At 34.0% G+C, this 12506-nt stretch overlaps 1 protein-coding gene across 1 annotated transcript in view; it reads left to right on the forward strand.

The window, feature by feature from the left end:
- The window catches only part of LOC145270173 (uncharacterized), a 100232-nt gene that overhangs the window by 57489 nt on the left and 30237 nt on the right, over positions 1-12506 (forward strand). The window contains exon 2 of the mRNA XM_080125797.1: positions 10434-11097. Coding sequence (XP_079981923.1) covers positions 10434-11097 — 664 coding nt within the window. The remainder of the gene's footprint in view (positions 1-10433; positions 11098-12506) is intronic.

Consider the following 12506-nt stretch of genomic DNA (forward strand, 5'->3'; position numbering starts at 1 on the left):
AAATCATGTAATAATCATTCGTAATTAATATTGTCATAATAGAATGAAAAGGAAGAATATAATTCAATATAAGAAAGTATAAAATCATTTAAAAATATTCTTAATTAATATTGTCATAATAGAGTAAAAAGAAAGGATATAATACAATATAAGAAAGTATAAAATCATTTACAACCAACGAGAAACGATGTTTAACTTAAAAAAGAATTGCGTATATCTTATATGAAAATATAACATGATGTTTTAGTGCTTCCTTGAAGCGTCAATTTATTATATAAAAAGAAATGTCTATCATATCTTATTGTTTCGGTTGTGAACAATATTAATAGGTGTATACAGCCGCATACAGAAAACAACCGACGCTGTGTACTAACGAAACAGATAAACATTATACGCATATCAAGAAACACATTTACATAAACACGGTTACATAAACGCTATACACCATGACACACATATACATGCAGTTGTGTGTATATATATATATATAGACCAATATATTTGAACACATGCTCTTTCCTGGCCTGCTATAATAAACCATTGTCCGTCGTATTAAAAGTTTCAATTGTTTTATAAATTTTGTTTTCTTAATTACTTATTTTTATGTTAGTATATTAAGTGTTTATTTAAAGCAATACTATAATGTTTGCTCATTTTTTTATTTAAATTTGATTGTTATTAATAAATAATTTTTTTGTTAAACTCATATCACTCTATAGCAAAAACGAGTAAGACACTACGCTATTGGACAATATAGATGAATATACTGTCTCACTCACTACCAAACATTGTCAGTCGTTTAAAAGTTTCAATTGTTTTGTAAATCTTGTTTTCTTAATTTTTTCAATTAAATTTTCAATTGAATAAAGTAAACAGATGAGTAATAAAATTATTTTATCTTTTTTGTTCATTTATTCATTTTAATTTAATAGTTGCGCTTCAGTGCAGACTTGTTTGACGACTGCTGGACTCTACTTTTTAGTGCCTCCTCAGTCTTGTACTTACACACGCTGTCCTCCTGCGCTAGGATGATGGAGCTTCTTAGCGTGCTTGTCATGTTGATTTTTCTGCGACAACTGTCTCAATAGTAGGCGCTCCTGAATCTCCTCTTTCCATATGTTTTGGTTGGGGCATTTAGCGGATAGATTGCTGACCAATTTCCGATTGGAAAGCATTTCTCTCGGCGATGGGATTAGATGGTCTAACGGAGTCGATCAGAGACAAAACAGACTCATGTTTATGTCTCAACTGCTAATCATAGCTTTTTTCATGACATCTTGGACCCTAACCCGGACGGTCGGAGCATTCTGCCATGCCATTCGATTGTGGGTATCTGGGGGAAGAGGTGACGTCTTCAAAATCCATTCTTTGACAAAGTCTCTGAAATGCCATCAGCTAAACCGTCGGCCATTGTCACTAATAAGCCTTTCTGGCACTACTTGTTTACCAAAACTTTGTTTGACACAATCGATGACTTCCTTGCTAGAGAGTACCCATAGTTTGCGGATGAAAAGGTACTTGGAGTAGTAATCCACTAGGAGAGGGTAATTCATACAATCAAGGCTGAAAATATCGCTAGCTACAATTTGCCATGGTCGCACGGGGATCTCATGTGGCATGAGGCTGGTGTCAGCAGTTTTAGACTTCTGAAGTTTTTGGCAAATGGCGCATTGCTGTCATCACGTTGATGTCATTATTGATACTACCCCAGAAAACACACATTTTTGCTCTTAATTTACATTGGTGACCATAATGTATTCTGGCCAACCCTTAAGAATCATCACTCTCAACTCGCATAAAGTTGGATCGACGCTCATTGCCTGGCGGATCTGTGTTAATTTCTCATTCGAGAATTGTACAAAGTCTACCTGGATGTCAAGATCAATGGCTTGTACGAGCCCTTTTAGTCTCGCACAAATGCACGCGTTCACATCTCAAGCCATTTTTCTTGTCATACACATATGCGCACATGTACACACACATAGATATATTCACGTTCACATACATACACTCACATTCACGTGCATACAGACACACGCTAATGTACACACATGTATGCACACATACGCGCACACATACGCACACATGGACAACGTCACTTCCCCTTTACAGGAAATCCACATCGCGCAAAAGACCACCGGAAACAACTATAAAAGCAAAAGACCTGAGTGGTTTAACCCTTTTTAGACTCGCCTTCCGAGCTAAGCGGTCGATGGACCAACGCCTCCCTTGCGAGGCACATGTGCCCGCACGCCTCACGCCATCTGCTACTGTGTGGGGCAAGAGTCAACAGACAGTACGTACACCTTGCACGCTTTCTATTTCCATGAACTAGACTGACTTTCTCTCTCTCTCTCTCTCTCTCTCTCTCTCTCTACTACAATAAACTTTCTCTCTCACCTGCTAACAGCGAGAGACGCATGCCAAACTGGATTGACTTTCTCTCGTTCTCTCTCTACAACAATAGACTTTCCCTCTCACCAGTAAACAGCGAGAGACGCACACCAAACTAAACACATGCTGTCCCCTTTTCTTTCATTTGTTCACGAAATAAATTCTAGTTCGTTTAATTCTATTTAACACATTGTTCGTCTCTTCCTCAAAGCAATTCATTTTTCCTTTCTCAAGACAATTCATTTATCCTATTTTTCCTAACGACTGGGGTATATATAATCTGTCCACCAGTCGCCCTACAAAGTGGTGACACCCGAACGTGAGATGAACACGCATTTCCTTTATTCTTTTTGCCTGGAAGTTAATTTATCATTCGAGAATTGTACAAACTCTACCTTGATGTCTAGATCAATGGATTCTTTCTTTCTTTTTGCTGGGAAGCCTAGATAATCCATCAGCCAGCAGCATCTCATTGCCTGGTCTATACTTGATGATCATCTCATATTCTTGGAGCCTCAACAGCATTCAATAAAGATGGGGTGGTGCTGCTGTAGCAGTAGCAGAATTTTTGTAGGAATTTTTGACACCCCTAACACGAAACTGCGAATACAATATAAAAATCTCGTAATTTCTCTGTTAAAAGTGGGTTATTTATTTTCTTTATGGATTATACTTCCAAAATAAACTATTACAGTTGTTTTAAAAGTAATAGAAATATATTTTTTTTTAAAAACAGTAATGAATTTTCCGAACTCAATATTTTTCAATTTTTAAACTTTAAAAATCTATCAAAATTTTTCTATTGATTCTATTTTTACGATATTTTCAGGGTCAATGTGAAATTTAATGTTCTTTCCAATAAACCGAATATAATATTTTAGACAAACGTTTTTTTTTAAATTCACGCCCCCCCCAAGTGTCACCCATTTTGAAATGTCTATTAAAAAGTAAATAATTAATTTATGTCGCACAAATTGAAGAGAAAGGGTCAATAAATAATATATTCAAATTTAAAACAAAAAAAAATCGCTTTTTTAGAAATTTACCTGTAAAGTCCGAAGTTTAAAACCTTATTTTATAAGAACACATTGTTTATTTTTTGTTTTTTTTTTGTCTTTTTTTTTTAATGAAACCTTGGTCCTTGCTCCTTTAATTGAAAAAATAATAAGGGCTTGAATTACATTTTTCGAGGAGTTATAAGCTTGAAAAGACAGGGGGTCGAATAATTCACGCCTCTCATTTTGAAATGTCTATTAAAAAGTAAAGAATTAATTATATCGGGGAGTTTTATATATCACAAATTGAAGAGAAAAGGTCAATAAATAATATATTCAAATTTAAAACAAAAAAAAAATCGCTTTTTTAGAAATTTACCTGTAAAGTCCGAAGTTTAAAACCTTTTTTTTTTTTAAAAACACATTGTGTTTTTTTTTTTTTTTTTTTTTTAATAAAACCTTGGTCCTTGCTCCTTTAATTGAAAAAAAATTAGGGCTTGAATTACATTTTTCGAGGAGTTATAAGCTTGGAAAGATGGGGTGGAATTATTCACTATTTTCACGAAATTTCTGGCACTGCTAGTGCTGCTGTTCAGTTCTTGATACTAATCATTCTCAAAGGTTTGTGGTCACTTTCATAAATATACGTTCTAAAGCGTTTACAACCAAATACAACAGGCAAGAGTTCCCTTTCGATATTAGCATAACGCTGCTCTGTTTCTGTCAACGATTTCGAAGCAAAGGCATCAATTTAAATAACGGACTTTTTTGGAGGGGTCATAATAGCATAGCAACATCTCCCTGCATATAACGCCATTTATCTTTTTAAAGACTTCTGGTGGCTGTTGCTCCATTCATAGTCAGCATCTTTTTTTAATAGTTCCGAGATGTTTGTGTGAGGTTTGAAAGCCTGGGAATGAATGGTGCCATGTAGGTAATAATTCCTATGACATTTTGCAATTCTGCTACGTTAGTTGGGTTTGAGAGTGATTTTATTTCGTCCACTTTTGGGGGATCTGGGTGTATCCCGTTCTCATCAAAAATTGCACCAAAGAACTTGACTCGTTTCTGGTTGATCGCACATTTGCTACTGTTGAATGTGAGGCATCATTTCTCCATCAACTGTCATAAGTTGTGGTCATGCTCCTCTTTGGATGCTCACGTGGATGATCACGTGATCGATTGGAGCTAATGCTCCAGGCCACTTCTCGATGATCATGTTCATCTTCTGTTGAAATCTTGAGACATGACTAGACCAAAGGGCATTCTTTTGAAACAGTATCTCCCGAAGGGTGAATTGAAGCTCGTCAGTAATTGTGACTGTCGAGTTTAACTGACCAGTAGCCATTGTTAGCATCTAGGTTGGAGAAAAATTTTGCACAAGAGAGTTTGTTCGAGAGTTCCTTTGTGATGACAACGCCAGATGTTCCTGTTCAGATCTTTAGGGTCTAGACATAGGCAAAGTTTGCCATTGCTCTTGCGCACATACGTTGTTCACCCAATCCGTTGGCTCAACAACCTTTCGGATTATTTGTTGGTTTACCAGTTCATCTAATTCTGCTTTTATCTTGTCCCTCATGTGAATGGGGCATTTTCTAAGTGTATGAATCATGGGATGGCTGTTCGCACGAAGCACGATGCTGTATTCCCCTGAGAAGCTGCCAATCTTGTCAAATTGGTCCGGGCATGCTTCCATAAGATCTCTTTTAGAGTTGATTGGAGTGTGGTAACCGGGTCATCTGTTACAAACTTGGCTCTCTCGACAGAACAATGCAAGGTGACTGACTTTTGTTCTTGAAGAGAGGGCAGTCCTAATATGGCAGTCCTAACATTGGAGGTCAGCACATAGAATCTCACACTTCTCCTTGCACCTTTGTAGGCAGAATTGAATTTTCATAGATCCTGTGGGATGCAATAAGGATCGATGTTTACTTCTGTGCTGAGCCTGGATGTCCATTCATTACTTGTACCTATAAAACTTATAGTGAAAACTTACTGACAGCAATAGTTTTCGGAATGCCGAGGGGTCGGTAAACTAAAAAAAAATCTTTTTAACAGTCGACTACCCCCCACATGAACAATCTTAGGAAATAAACCTCGTATCTTCATATTTTGTAGTTTTTAATAAATTGTATATAAAAATGAATTTTTACAAAACAAATCGAAAAATACCTTAAATATTGACAAAAAATAATCTCAACTTGATAGAAAAACAATTCGGCACACTTAACTAATAAACGGGCATTTTTACACGAGGAACAAAATAATGATTACACCGTCTCATGATGACCTAAATCCTTTGTTCTTTAGCAGTTGATTTTCTTTTTAAATAATTTCACGTTTAAATCGTGTTTTTCATCTTTTAATTTTGATTCTTTTATATTTTCATATATTTTATTTCTTAATGAATTGAACACACAAAACAAAAGTTGTATCAATTTACTAAAGAAATCATAACAAACAAAGCAGATTTTCTGTTTTGAACACAAAAGAAAAAAACGAATTCATCCAGATTTTTTTTTAATTGAATTCCTGGAATAAAAAGGTAAGTTTTTTCTTTTACTTTTTAACAATTTAAAAATTCAATAATTTTTCAAATAATTTTAAACGTTAAAAACATTTATTTTCATAGCAATCGAATTAAAAAAATATGAAAAAATTACGAAAACTCATTGAGTTGAACAACTGCTTTTGTATTTTTAGTAAAAAAAAGAAAAAAGAAAAAGTCGGGTTTGTATCACTGTAAACATAGATTCGAAAAAGTTGTCAAAAAACAAATATATAACAAATAAATGTTATCAAAAGCAAGATAAGTTACTTTTCTACCAAACTGGATATATTTTTCGTGTTTTTATTCAATGTAACATGTTTATTCAGCTCGAAAAACATACAGTGTTTACCGATGTATTCGAAAATTCAAGATGGCGTCTGATTCTCTCTTTAACACGGTAAGTTTTGGAAAAGGTGTTATAAATAAAAACCCAGATAAAATACTGTTAAAAACTCGCTCAATATATGTTACCGTGACATAGGTTAACATATATTCGGCGGGTTTTTAATAGTATTTTGTATAGCTTTTTATTTATAACACCTTTTCCCAAACTTACCGTGTTAAAGAGAGTATGTTTTTCGAGCTGAATAAATATGTTACATTGAATAAAAACACGAAAAATATATCCAGTTTGGTAGAAAAGTAACTTATCTTGCCTTTGATAACATTTATTTGTTATATATTTGTTTTTTGACAACTTTTTCGAATCTATGTGTACAGTAATACAAACCCAAAAAGTCTATCACAAATGTTGGTTTAATCTAAACTTTGCGTTCCGAGTTAAATTGTTGTTGTCTACACTATAACATCTAAGAAAAAATGCAATTTTACCCAATCTTATTATGTAAAAAGCCATTAACATGGGGAGGGGAGGATGTTTTGTACCGATTCTATACTTTAACCTTACAATTGAATTAAAAAAACATGTAAAACTTTAATTAAACTTGGAAATACGATTTAAAAATAATGCGGATCAGTAAGTGCACTTTCCTATTTAAATCTAACGTAAAATGAGCACCCACTTCATGGCCAGTTAGCAATAAATAATATCTGTATTTTTGTTGTTGTTGTTGTTGTTGTTGGAGAGGAAGAGAGTGAAGCTCATATTAGTTTTGGCTTTTCTACGCTTTCTTTTTTCTTTCGATGGGTATGATATCGTATATGTTGTTAACTATTCTGTACTTCCACTTAACAATTTAATAAACCAAAGATACCGTAAAAAAGTGTCATTGTGACATTTATTGGGTGGTTTCTTCCAGTATTTTGTTTAATTATTGATTTTTAAATGATTATCGGGACTTCCATTATAGCTGTTTTATATCAGCCAATTTTTCTATTTTTAACATAAGATTCGGTACGAATTTTTTTTTAAGTAAATAAACGCTTCAAAATAAGTTAAAATACAAAGCATGTTTATCCAAGTAGGTAGAAGAGTCAGTGGTATTGCCTTTGGTAACAATTATTTGTTATATATTTGACTTTAATTACTTTTTCGTTTTTTGTCTAAAATCGTCATTTAATTTTTTTAATTGTCAGGTGAAATTACGAATTAGTTAGCAAGGGCCCCTTTTTCATGGTAAGAATAGCTTTCTAAATAATACCATTATTATTAATAAGTGGAGGTGTCCTTTTTTAAAAAAATAGAATGTATGAGTAAAAAATGTCCGCTCCTCAGATTTCAAATTTCAAATTAAACTACATTTTAAAAGAAGATTAACAATAAATAAATAGGATGGCACTTTTGAAAACTCAAATATGAATTTTAACATTTATAAAAGCCAAATTCTCTCTTATTCTCTCTCCTCTCGTCTTGAGCATATGGTAGAATGGGGAAAAGGGTGGCTGGTTACTTTTAATGCATCTTAAACTAACCTTCTATCTAACGCTCTGATCCCCATCTGCCATCAATTGAAATCGATGGCTCTCGTCTTGTGAGGGCCCCATTTTTTTACAAGCTTCTGGGATTGACCTTTCCTTCTAATCTGAAGTGAAGTACATGCATCGGATCCGTTGCCAGTGTCGCTGGAAAAATGGTGGGATCATTCGAGCCAGTGGATATCTCACTGCTGATGCAATTCTCTACCTATATGGGAGACAGGTACATCCAGGGATGGAGTGCTGTTGCTGTGTCTGGGCAGGAGCTGATAGAAAGACCTTATCCTGCCTTGATGGGATTCAAAATGGGCTTTGTAGCCTAGTAGGAGATGCACTTTTCTCTTCCCTGCCGCCTCTTTCTCATAGAACAGATGTTGCAAGTCTGTGTCTGCTTTGTTATTTTCATGGCAGGTGCTCGTCTGGATTCCGATCTGTAGTTCCCCCTCACCAAATTTTCATGAGAAACACCCTTCTAGCTGAAAACACTATCAGTGATTTTCCCTACTCTTTGTTTGTGCCTAAACTTAAATGTAGATTCCATGAACAAAGTTTCTTTCTTAGAACTGCACGCCTGTGGAACTGTCTTCCGTTTTCCTGCTTTCCAGCTGTCTACAATATGGTCGTCTTCAAGTCCAACATAAACAAGTGCTTGCTGAGCCATTCCACTTAGTTAACAAATTTACTGAATTTCAACTATTGACGATTACTATGATATTTCCCATTGACTACTCTACACTCTTTAACCCTTATCCTCGAATGGTCTCTTGGCCTTGATAAGTGGTGACACCTATCTAGAAAAAATTCGTCACTGTATTTCCTCCTCCTCACAATTTTCTTTCTCAACTTCCAGCCCGCATCTGTCCTCTCACTAACAGACTTTTTTATTAAAACACTGACTGCATTTCATTTTCATATGTGTGCAATGTGATCTTGTGCGATTACATGAGATTACATCTTATAAAGCCACAGCTGCCGTCTTTAATCTCTCTCAGATCCCACCTGAAGGTAAGTCGTACAGCAACACAAAGCACACACACACATGTGGGCGCTTGCTTCTTTGACTATTACATTCAACTCAACATTGGTGAATGTTCTTTTTATTTAAAACAGAACAACAAAAAATGTATGAGTAAAACAATTTCCCCAAATTTTTAATTAAAAATAATTTAATCTCTTCATTTTTATAGAATGTAAAACAAAATATAAAAACTTTTTAAAACTTTTAATTAATAATAATTTAATCTCTTCATTTTTATAGAATATTAAACAAAAAATAAAAACTTTTTTGTAAAATATATCATATGAATTTGAATATTAACATTTAAGAAAGCCAACAACAATACTTTTACTGTACATTTCTTTGTCCTTTGACTAGGAGCAAAGTTTAGTATCTGTTCTAATACTACACTCTGTGTCAAGTTTGAAAATATCCGGTTATTATTGTGTTGTTTCTTATATGATTTTTTTAGATTAAATAAATCTAGATGTTGTGGTCTTATATGATTTTTATTTGGAACACTACAGCTGGTAGAAAATTTATTATACTTTTATTTTTTTAGATTAAATAAATCATGATGTTGTGGGTTCAATCTAATAATAATAAACAAACAGAATACTAATATATGAATGCAAATATTAAAAATATTGAACTTCATTATTTTTTTACAGATGTTTCTGATTGAACCCTATTTCAATTTTAATGGAGGATCATGATCTTTAAACATTAAGCTGTAAACAGTCATTACTTTATTTGGAACATTACTGCAACATCTGTGAGTAAATGTATTATACTAGACACTACGATTTAATGAATTTTGGAACACTACAACGACATCTCTGAGAAAATTTGTTATACTGGACAATTTAATGACGTTTGCTAAACGGTGCGGAAAACATAACACAAGTGAAGGTAATATGACTGTTTGTGAAAATGTGTGTAATATTCAAATATGAGGAACTAGTGATTTTAAAAATCCATATTTTCTGTAATACCGCAAACTATAGATCTAAATATCTTTTTAAAAAGTAAAAGGTTATAAATGCTAAATTCTTGGAAATATCATTCAAAAAGATATCTTTTTGAACCCTTTGAGGATCATGATCTTTAAACATTAAGCTGTAAACATTTATTACTTTATTTGAAACACTACAGCGACATCTGTGAGAAAATTTATTATTTACCAGACAATACTATTTAATGCATTTTGTTTGGATCACTCCACAACACCTGAACAATAGAATTTAATGAATTTTGCTAAACAGTGGTGAAAACGTAACACGACTTGAAGGTAATATAAGTGTTAGTAAAAATGTGTGTAATGTTCAAATATAAGGAATCAGAAAAGTATGTGACTTTAACAAATCCATATTTTCTTTAATACCGGAAACTATGGCTCTAAAAATATCTTTTAGAAAAATAACACCTTATAAACCCTCAATTTTTACAATAGTATTTAAAAAGGATATCTCGGTTGAAATATATGAAGTAATAGGTAGATGGTAGCTTGAACAAATTAATCAGATAAATGAAATAAAAATAATGTGTGTGTGGATATAATCGTTTTGTCAGATACGATTGAGTAAAATATAGGAACTCAAACTGAAAAATAAATGTAAAGTGTGTGGATATTCTTGTACTCAAAAACTTTAGTGACCAATATGAGAACTCACACTGGGAAAAATCCACATTCTTCTGATGTGTGTGGATTTTCTTGTTCAGCAAAATCAACATTAGTGAAACATGTGAGAACTCACACTGGGGAAAAGCCATATTCTTGTCAAGTGTGTGATTATTCTTGCTCTCAAACGTCGTATTTAGTGAGTCATATTAAAACACATTCTGGGGAAAAGCCACATTCTTGTCAAGTGTGTGGATATTCTTGTGCTAAAAAATCAAACTTAATGATCCATATGAAAACTCACACTGGGGAAAAGCCACATTCTTGTCAAGTGTGTGGATATTCTTGTGCTAAAAAATCAAACTTAATGATCCATATGAGAACTCACACTGGGGAAAAGCCATATTCTTGTAAACTGTGTGGATATTCTTGTGCTATAAAATCAAACTTAGTGGTCCATATGAGAACTCATTCTGGGGAAAAGCCACATTCTTGTCAAGTGTGTAAATATTCTTGTTCTCAAAAATCGAATTTAATGAGTCATATGAAAACTCATTCTTGGGAAAACCCACATTCTTGTCAAGTGTGTGGATATTCTTGTGCTAAAAAATCAAATTTAATGATCCATATGAAAACTCACACTGGGGAAAAGCCACATTCTTGTTAAGTGTGTGGATATTCTTGTGCTAAAAAATCAAATTTAGTGATCCATATGAGAACTCACACTGGGGAAAAGCCACATTCTTGCCAAGTGTGTGGATATTCTTGTGCTAAAAAATCAAACTTAGTGATCCATATGAGAACTCATTCTGGGGAAAAGCCACATTCTTGTCAAGTGTGTAAATATTCTTGTGCTAAAAAATCGAATTTAGTGAGTCATATGAAAACTCATTCTGAGGAAAAGCCACATTCATGCAAAGAGTGTGGATATTCTTGTTCTGCAAAATCAATGTTAGTGAAACATATGAGAACTCACACTGGGAAAAAGCCACATTCTTGCCAAGTGTGTGGATATTCTTGTGCTAAAAAATCAATCTTAGTGATCCATATGAGAACTCACACTGGGGAAAAGCCATATGCTTGTCAAGTGTGTAAATATTCTTCCACTTCAAAATCATATTTAGTGAGACATATCAGAACTCATACTGGGGAAAAGCCACATACTTGTCAAGTGTGCCAATATGCTTGTTCTGAAAAATCAAATTTAGTGCAACATATGCGAACTCATACTAAGAGAGAATTGATCCTCTAAGTAAGCTTCTAAAGAACTACCAAGGTGCTTATAATCTAAGCTACAGCCGCCAAAGAGAATCCTCCAAGTTAATAAACCATTTATTTTTCATGGATGATCTTAAGCTTTATGCTAGCTCGGATAAGGATTTAGATAATCTACTGAAAATTGTCCACACTTTTTCTAATGACATCAAAATGAAGCTCGGACTGGATAAGTGTGCTATGTGTACTCTGAAAGCTGGCAAGAAGATATCTACTGAAAATATACAGCACAATGAAAATAGTGTAATCAGAGAACTGGATGAACAGGAAACATACAAATACCTCGGCATTGATGAAAATGAGTCCATCCAGCATTCAAAGATGAGAGAGAAACTAAGCCAAGAATATTTACGCCGGGTAAGAAAAATCTGCAAAACTGAAATCACAAACAAGAACAAAATTACGGCAATTAACCAACTTGCCATGCCAGTACTAACATATAGTTTTGGCATTATTGACTGGCCCCAGAAAGACATAAATTGGCTTGACACAAAGACAAGGAAAATGCTAACCTTGTACCGAGTTATTATCGAAATCAGTGCATGCCTCGTTTGTACCTACCCAGACGAGAAGGAGGTATGGGGCTCTCGGAAGTCAATCATCAACACAGAGCCACAATCGTCAGCATAGGTCAGTACATAATAAGTTCCTGTAACCCCAAGCTTATGAAAATTAAAGACAATTATCAGAATCGAGCAAGTAGCACATCTATAACACAACTTGCCACTCATTTTGGAAAAGATTGCCTTACAAATGATACTGAGAACCCAAACAAGCCTGCCACTGACATAGCCCAGA

Source organism: Euprymna scolopes, chromosome 46 (assembly GCF_053919585.1).
Source record: "Euprymna scolopes isolate OS-2025 chromosome 46, ASM5391958v1, whole genome shotgun sequence".
In the NCBI taxonomy this organism is placed as follows: domain Eukaryota; kingdom Metazoa; phylum Mollusca; class Cephalopoda; order Sepiida; family Sepiolidae; genus Euprymna; species Euprymna scolopes.